We start from the raw sequence: 9,490 nt of genomic DNA on the forward strand, positions 1-9,490 counted from the left end.
ATTTTCTTGATGTGTTATCAATGCCGCCCAGTGAATCTGATTTTCATAGCCAGGTTTATAGTATTGGTTCATAGTGATCTGATAGCTGCATTCCTGATTGTGCCATGCAGACTGGGGGGACTGTGATAATGCAAGAGCACAATTTAAAGACAGTTGTTACCTTATAACAGGAAATCCTTAAACAAGGACCTTTAGAGAATGGTCACAGGTATATTTTTTATGTAAGCTGCAGATTTAAAATGTCACGTATATGGTAAGGAATATTTGGGATTTAGTGCTTGGGTCTGCATATACTTTAAAAAAAAAAGAACTGCAAATTTCCAAATGTAATGATAACAAGGCTTTATTATTTTTTCTCCAAACACGAAGGATAAAATCTCTGGAAACAGAGGAAGGGAACTTTACCATCCACACAGTCTGACTACAACTCCCTCCGCAAAGTATAACAAGAGATCAAACACTTTCACAATAAAATATATCTTCTTGGCAGTAAAAAAAAAAAAAAAGCGATTGAATCTGTGCCCAGCCTATGTGGTCTGAGCCAATATTCCTAAACTTTGTAATTAGCTGCAGTGATCATCTGAATATTACATTAGACCACAAATCTTTTGTTTGAAGCAAACAGATCCACTTTGTTGGATGAATGGAAGTGATATCTCCGTTTGTTTCCGTGTTCTTCAAAAAAAAAAGATCCAATTGGCAAATCTTATATATCAAAGTTTTGGGGATCAGCACAATGTTTGACCTAGCCTGAGGGGTGGCAGAAAAATGTTTCGGTTACCAGTGACAATTAACAGACAGAATGTGGAGGCATGGTTCTGAAGAAAACCCAGAGGTCGAGGGGCAAAGTCCCCTAAAACGAATAAAAGTCCCGACACCCACAAGGCCAGGAGATAGCAATGGAAATGTCTATGCCCTTTAGTAGCTGCGTGGTATCAGGAAAAGAGGGTATCCATTGCACCAGTCTTTGCTTAAATAACACGGCGTCCCTGTCATACCGGCGTCAACAAGCTTGTGCAAGCTCTGTCACGTCCTTGGCAAAAAATAAGCAGCGATCCATGAAGTGGGCATGGTGTTCTCCCTCTAAGTACCAACCACCGCAGGGTCATTGGCAGAGTCTGGCAGCTGGCTGCCACTACAGTGGTACAAGAAGCAGTTACCCCAGCAGCTGTAGCAGATGAGGAAGAGGGCACCCAGAAATACCAAGGCGCAGATGGTGCATGGTTTCCTCTCCAGTAAGAAGCTCAGTAGGTAGAAGCCCATAAACATGGAGTGACTGAACCAAAGCGCTGGGTTCAGTGGCTTCGGAATCAGCAGGACGGGAAGCAGCCACTGTAAACAGTACATGGTGGCGATATTATGTAGGTCGCTCCTCGTCTGTGATTGCTTTATCTGATTTGTGTCAGCAGCCTGGGGACAGAAAGCAAAGTGTCAGGCAATGCATATCATTCTATAAAACTTGCAGGCTGAGTCAGCATTACAAAGGGAAAATAGAAAGCTTATGTAATACCGTGTGCAGGACATTACAGCCAGATACTAATATGTTCTGTACTTCATGACTGCATCGCCTCCTCATCTCACTATCCTTGGGAAGGAGATGCAGCAATTACAGTGGTAATGTTACCCTTATACCGGTAGTCCCCAAGTTCAGGACATCCGACTCCTAGATACAAATGGGGTTTCCCTGCTTGCTCGTGTGAAGTACGGAGGCTGAATGGGGTGGTTTGCATGATTTGCAGAAGAAATGTTTTGCTAAACACCACTGAGGTTGTGGCTGATCTTAACAGATGAGCTGATCTGTAACTTAACTTAAAACTCTTTAATGACCAAGACAATCTCTGCAGTTGTTTCTTTTTGCATATCAAAGCACAGCTTGCTCCAGAGGTTAATGAATGTCTAGGGTTTTTTTTTTTGCTTTGTTTGTGATTAACTCCAAGTGAGGATTTTATACAGTAACTGATACCACAGTGCCTAATATGTTGAGACAAACATTTGTCCTAATTACATTTATTAAAATAATGTACCTGTTCCGACTTACATACAAATTCAACTTCAACAAATTCACAGTCCTATCTTGTATGTAACCCGGGGACTACCTGTATTACTTTTCCCAGGTAGTTTAGAGCTCTGCAGAGTGAGCCAGAATCATATTCCTATTTACAGCACTGTGTAATATGTTGGCGCTATATAAATACTGTTTAATATGAATAATAATAAATTAATGGTTGGGGCCAGATTTTAATTTGTACCTGCAGCGTGCTTAGATATTTAATAATGCTCAACTTTTTATTTCTCTACCTTATCAGATCTGTAAAGGCATTTGCTGTACTTGGCTATAAGAGGAACTGACAGCTAGGATCTGTTGAGCCCCAATCAGGATATTGCAAACACAGGGCAATATGTGTAGAAATTAACACGGGGTTCCTGCAGCAATGAGCAGTCTGTTCCTCTAAGATAAGTGTAACGGACACCAATGATCTTTGTAGCTATCTATAAGAATGACATTCTTCTTACTGACCACCACACTAAAATACAGTGAGCTGAGGATATAGTAATTATAGCAGGGGTCCCCTAAGACCGGAAAGTCATTTCAGAAATCAAGAAAAGCTGAATTAACCTAATCTTCTAAGAAACTCAACTATGAATTGCTATTCTCTGTTGTATCACTAGAAGATCTCTGTATGACAGGTCCTCTTTAAGCCACACAAGATACCACTGTAATACAAGTAGTAAATAGGAACAAAACCTGCAATACACAACTGTCCCCGTTCCCTGGCAGGGTGCCGCCATCTTTTTTCTCTTCCTTCTGTTCTGATTGGCTGGGCTGGGATGACTCCGCTGCAGCAGTGTGGAAGGTAATTCATTCCCAATGTGTGCAGGGGAAGCCAGGAGCTTAGCTTTTTTGAGATACCCAGAGTGATGAGGCGCACCCCCCGGCACTTTTCAGTAACCACACGGCTGTTTTTAGGAGGTTATTGAAGAGTTGGGTCACAATACAGAGGATGCCACTGCCTACAATTTATTTATTACAAAACATTTCTGGGTTGAACAAAGTTATTTATGCTGAAAGACAACATGTCTGCTCCATCCTGGGCATCTGACTGATTTCTGGGGCTGAGCTGAATCAGGTGCTGGTTGCCGATTCCTGAATTTTTTCCCCTGCACCAATCACAAAGCCGCTACAGGAACCAAAAAGTGCCAACTACACCAGGGGCCCCTTCACATTTCCTTATGTGCAGATCAGGATCAGGCAGGCGAGTAAGTTTAGTGACATCGCCTCTGCCATCTGCAATAAAATTCCTGGCTGCTCTAAATTTGTTAATGTAGAATTTTAGTTTTGCCTTGAAGAGGAACTAAATTCAAAAACAGGCCAAAAAAAATCCACTTACCTTCAATCCCGCAGCGCAGTCGATCGCTCCGGAGGTGTCTTCCATCAGGTCCTACGCCGTCCCGGTATCCGCCTTCTGGTCGGCGTTCCAGGCGCCGCCATCTTCTCCTCTTCTTCCGCGTTCCTCTTACTACGTCACCCGACCCAGACACGAGATCAGGTGACGTAGGTTGGAAAAAAAACTTGCCGATCTCACATGCGCATGCTTTTTTTCCCCTCTTTTGATGAAAGGGCTCCTTCCGCGCATGCTTGAGTTGCTCGGGTATACGCAGAAGGAGCACCCAAAGAGCAAACTAGAATGAGGGGGGCGGTGCTGCGGGTGTTGCACACACAAGATTTATTACTTAACATAAAAGGGTTGTCTACTCTTTTATGTAAAGTGAAAATCCTGAGTTTAGTTACGCTTTATTACACCTCCACCTGGTGTCTAACCCTAAGCGATTCTTTTCCGGTGCCCGACATTCACCTCCTTGCCTTACTAAACTTCCACTTTGTATGGTCGGGTAGTAAGAACAGGCGATGTCCCTTCCGTGTCTTACCTGGCTGATCGCCCCGGATGTCATAGCTGGGCTGGGCATGCGTAGCGTCAGCTTTGGTGGCCAGGGAAACCCAGCAAGGGAAACCCTTCCTTTCCGTATGCTGGGGATGACGTATGATTAAATCATCCCGGCCCGGCCAATCAAGATGGCCCAAGATCCTCTGTAGGAGGAAGAAGAGAAGGAAGATGGCGGCGGCGCCCTGTGATGGAAGGCGGATAGTCGGCAGGTTTAGTTCTGTCATTGTAGCAGATTCCAGATCTTCCTCCCGCCATCTGTACATGACAACCAGCATACAATTCTATAATAATTATTAGAACTTCCAGCCATTGTACAAGGCGCAGGTTTGCTTCTCGGCTATGGCGGCTGTCATGGTGGACGTCTCCAGAAATGCCGGCTGCCTGGCTCTCCATAACCAATACCCTCTGACTTCACTTGCTGCATGCTTGTGGCATGGCTCTATTTTAGCAATGTCAGTGAGTGCCAGGCAACTTTTATTTTTAGGTCTTTCTATTCATTTTAAAACCAACCCCTCCCCCCCTTGGTGTGTATGAGTAACCAGAGCACTACAAAGCCCAGCATGCCTGCAGTGTGCATTGGTGGCCATTCCTCCGCTACACACACACTAGATACTAAGAGTCACACCTTCCTTCTTCTACATGAACGAAGCCCCGTTATATCTTCTGCTCACCTCTCCAGCTGACGTGCAGCAGGCCTCTCCGTCTCCTCGGCACACACTTCACTCCAGCACGGGGCTCCCAGCACTTCCACCTACCGGGCCCTGCCTACGTCCCCGTGACGTCACGCTCAGCAACGCCTCTTTTTTTGGCGACTGGACGTCTGCGCCCTCTGGTGGCTAGTTGGATGTAATGCAAACATTTTGCCTGACTTTTTGATGGGCCGATCCACAGATACAACTACTAAATATTAATGACGGGGGCGGGGCTTGTGTGGGTCTATTTTTATCCCAAGTATCTAACAAGTCTGAAGGTAAAGGTGGTGAAAAAATGGAGAGTTAGTTGCCAGGTGTGACATCAGTGTACTTCCAGGAATATTGGGGAGCAGTCAAGATGGCATCAGCTTTATGTTTTAAAGGTGGAAGACGGGGATAAGGAAAGTATAATAGGCGTCAAGTGCATCTGAACTACAGGTGACCTGCAGCATATGGGGTTTGCACTGGGCCCTAAATGTATGTTGGTCCCACCAGGCAGCTGTAGTGGGTGTAGCCTGGGCCCTAAATGAGTTTTGGTCCCACCAGGCAGCTGTAGTGGGTGTGGCCTGGGCCCTAAATGAATTTTGGTCCCACCAGGCAGCTGTAGTGGGTGTGGCCTGGGCCCTGTCCCACCAGGCAGCTGTAGTGGGTGTGGCCTGGGCCCTAAATGTTATAGAAATAGTTGTAGAAATATTATGTGGATCTAAGATTGCTCATTGCAGTGATGATAAAATAAGACCAATTACCCGCTTCTTCAAATATCAATTTCAATCCAGTTAGGAACACAAACCTATCTTTTAAGTTTTAAATCGAAACATTAAAGTCGGTAACAAAACCACCCAGTGACAGCTCAGCCTTAACGACCCAAACTCTAAAGCAACAAATTCCTCCTAAAGTCCTCTGCAAATGAAGAGATCAGACAGCATAATTTCAGGCCTTAATGGGGTATGGGCAGGGCCAGATTTCCCACAGGGCCACCTAGGCCATGCCCTGGGATGGCATGACCACATGGGGGCGGCATTACAACCTCTCTGTGTCTAACTGGAACCTGCTGCTACCAGATGTACAGAGTGATAGTGATCATACCGAGGTCACATAGAGTGCAGAGAGCTGTGCAGGGGGACAATCGTATTGAAGGGTCCTTCTCTCTATATTTCATTCTCCCTCCATTTATCCTTTTTCTCCCGTCTTCTTCTCTCTCTCCTTTTCCTCTGCTCCCTCCCCCACCCCTCCTCTCTTATTCCCACTTCTCCCTCCTTCTCTATACTTTACACTCTTCTCTAGTGTTGGTGTTCAGGTTGTCTTTATATTCGACCCGAAAATGGCTGTTCGAATTGGGGTAGACCCAACCCGGATAAAAAAAGTGATAAAAAAAACATTAACGTTAAATTAATTTATTAGGTGTTTGTCTTTAACAATATTTTCCTACAGGTTATCCTACAATGACATGATATCTCTTACTCTGTAACAAACTTTCCAGCACAGTAATATTATGATACATTTGTTACATTTTTCTTTTATCCAAATGTATCAATGTAACAAATGTATCATATCATTATGTGTGTTACAGAGCTCTCTCTCTCCCCCTTGCCCTCTCTTCCTCTCTCTCTCTCCCCCTTGCCCTCTCTCTCCTTTCAATCTGTTTTGTTCTTGCAGAGCAGACTGGAGGGAGTATGGAGGGTGGCAGATGTTTCTTCAGAATTGTGGTAACTGTGTTCCAACCATTATATCTTCTTCCTTTAACCCTTTCAGGTAAGTGTACATCGCTACAAGCTAAAAATAGGGAGAAGGAATATTAATGAAATAAAAGGTTGGTGACCAAATGCACCCCCTCACTATAACCGGCATATTCCCATATTTGAGATTTATCCATTTGCTGACATCTAAGATTCTCCTATACATTGAAGTAATAGGTGATTTGCTGCCATCTTGTGGCCTTTTTTTGTGTTTCATGGAGTGTTTTGTAAGCACCAATTAAATATTATACCACACACAATTCCTTTTTTTAAATTTAATTAGCCTGGTTCATCAAAGATCTCCAAGACTGGAAACGATAGACTATCATGGGAGAACCTGATTGATCCAGAAAATATTAATTGTATCTGGTTCAAGATTAAAAACATTTACCAATTTATAGCAAATGATTTTAAAGAAATTCATTCCAGGTTTGCTGGATCACCCAGATTTACTACCATGACGCATGATAGTCAAACTTTACGAACTTTGGGGAGTTTTAATAAATCAGACCCACTCTATCAATTTAAATAATACTAAACTCTGCAGAGGGTCATAATCCTATAGAGGTGATGTTTATGGTAATTTAAATATGTAATAAAATGGGGAAATTATTTTTTTATATATTTTTTAAAAAATTATAATGATCCAATGGCATTTAAGAAATGTATTTATATATGATATTTATATTGGGATTAGGATAATGTTCATTTATAATCTTTTGAAGCTTATGGGTTATCCCTCTTCTCTCCCTCCATGAGGTGTAACAGGGCTTTGAAATCTCATTAGAGTTGGTGCTATCACATTGATAGAAAGTGTAAAGTGTATTACAGAGATCTGGGTTCAAAAATGACAAAAGTGAGATGTGTTCGAAAATCTGTTTCAAGCCCACGGTGGGCAATTCATATTTATTTATTTTATATATTCATTATATAATATATATATATATATATATATAAATATATATATATATATATATATATATATATATTCATTATTTATTTATTATATATATATATATATATTTACACTGGGCGAGCTGCCATCTGTCCCCTTGGAAATGTAATATCAGTTCTGCCAAATAAATAGTTCTTCCATTGCACATTTTGAAACTCAGTTTCTGGATAAAGGATATGATCGCGGGGGCGCAGTGCTTGCCGGCTTCTCGGAGGAGGAGGATCGCGGGGGCACGTGTGCCGGCTTCTCCTCGCTCGGAGGAGGAGAAGACACGCGCTGCAGCCAGGAGGAGAGGAGAGAAGAAGCACGCAGCATCGCGGGTTCGCGGTATCGGGTGAGTATGAAATTTTAATTATTTTTAAAACTGTGTTCGCTGTATAAAACGCACCCACTTTTCTCCCCCAGATTTGTCCTATACGTCCTATACGGCGTCCTATACGCCGAAAAATACGGTAAGTATGGCTTGTTTTAAAAATTGCAGCTCAAATGTCATCGGATCAGCTGCTGCCATTGGAATAGGAAAGCACAATTTTACTTGGCTTTATTTCCTTGATTGCTCTGCACTGCCCAGTAATGGGGCATACTGACCTGGCTTTGGTCACATTGCTTAGGGTGGGAGGAAGAAGAGTGTGCAAGGATTAAAGTTTACAGTGTTTCCTTACAACAGATTTTAGGTTATTGTACAGGCTGCTGCATGGGAAAAACAACACCAAAAGTGCATTTTTCCTTGTTTTATTCACACACTTAATCTGGCTTTGCTGGATATTTATTCAGTTCTTCTGTATGAGGTTCTACCTATTCTAGGCCAACTTTTTTGTTATGCTTTCAACACTAATAAAATAGGAAAGAGAATTAATTACTGCGTTTTCAAACACCATAAAAAAGTTTGTCAAACACTTTAAAAAAACCTTAATGTAAATGACTCAAACTAATATAAATACCTAATTTTTACGAGGTCCTGAAAAACAAAACTAAAGCAGTTCTGGCATAATCTTTTAGTGAGTTCATAAAATCTTAGAAAAATTGCATACTATACCTTTTCCATATAGCAATTTCTTTCCAGACTTAAACCTAACTATTACTGTAGTAGTAGTTCTCCCACCAGTAGCCCTACATCAAAGCCTGCACAGTCCAATTTCTTTTCTATATCCTAAAAATTGAAAAAATTGACCCCCTTCCTGAAAAGCAAACATGTTCAGTGATTAATACAGTCCATCATATATATTGAAGGATGATTTATCTTCCAACCCAATGATTAAATATCAGCCTTCCTAGGCCAAAAAAAAAAACTACAAAGCTTTTCAAATTAAATTGTAAATTGTTTTATATAGTCTTGGTAGTTGTGATTTTTTTCTTTTTCCTCCTCGTTTGTTTGAAAGAATAATTGCCTATCAAATTGATTGATGATTCATAAGATGTGTGACCCACTTGGTGTATATACATTTTATTAGAATAGGTGATATCAAATGCTTGTCAGTATGTTTTTCATTCCCTAGATTTATGAATGTTTACATTTTATTTATAATACTTCTGTTTACTTCAATTTTCGAGTCTCCCATAAAGGTATGGAACCCAACATCATCATTCTTATGCACCGGGCCTGATTTATTAAAGTTTTCCAACGCTGGAGAGGATATACTTTCATCATTAAAGCTGGGTGGTCCAGCAAACCTGGAATAGATTTCTTTAAAGCCTTTTGCTAGCAAATGTTTGGAATCCTGGACCAGATTCATTCCAGGTTTGCTGGATCACCCAGCTTCCCTGATGAAAGTGTATCTTTTCCAGCTTTGGAGAGCTTTAATAAATCAGGTCCATTGACTTAGATTGATATTTCTCTTATTGTATTGTAATGTAATTATTTCTCTTTTTGTAATTTATTTTATTATGGTTTGCAATTATTCTCATACCCATTTTGATTATTAGTAGTAACTCTGTTGGGTAAGCCATTCTGTTGTGTTATTACTCTTCGGTACAACTGAAATTGTTAATGATGTATTTTGTTATCTTGGGAAAGGTTAGATCATCTATCATGTAATTTAACAAAACAAATACCTTAGTTGTTTTTTTAGCATATTTCCAGTCATCTGTAACATACTGAAGGTTTCAGGTGCATGTCCAGTCCACATTCCTAATTACAGTTTAGAGTAAGAAAGATTAAAACGT

At 41.2% G+C, this 9,490-nt stretch overlaps 1 protein-coding gene across 1 annotated transcript; it reads right to left on the bottom strand.

The window, feature by feature from the left end:
- Positions 1-327: 327 nt before the first annotated feature.
- On the bottom strand, positions 328-4,737 carry BLCAP (BLCAP apoptosis inducing factor). The gene is made up of 2 exons (XM_072403746.1): positions 4,616-4,737; positions 328-1,410 (listed from the first exon to the last, which is right to left on the bottom strand). The coding sequence occupies exon 2, from the start codon at positions 1,345-1,347 to the stop codon at positions 1,084-1,086; it is 264 nt and encodes an 87-aa protein (XP_072259847.1). The 5' UTR covers positions 1,348-1,410; positions 4,616-4,737; the 3' UTR covers positions 328-1,083.
- Between the last annotated feature and the right edge of the window lie 4,753 nt (positions 4,738-9,490).

The sequence above is a fragment of the Pyxicephalus adspersus genome, chromosome 3 (assembly GCF_032062135.1).
Source record: "Pyxicephalus adspersus chromosome 3, UCB_Pads_2.0, whole genome shotgun sequence".
In the NCBI taxonomy this organism is placed as follows: domain Eukaryota; kingdom Metazoa; phylum Chordata; class Amphibia; order Anura; family Pyxicephalidae; genus Pyxicephalus; species Pyxicephalus adspersus.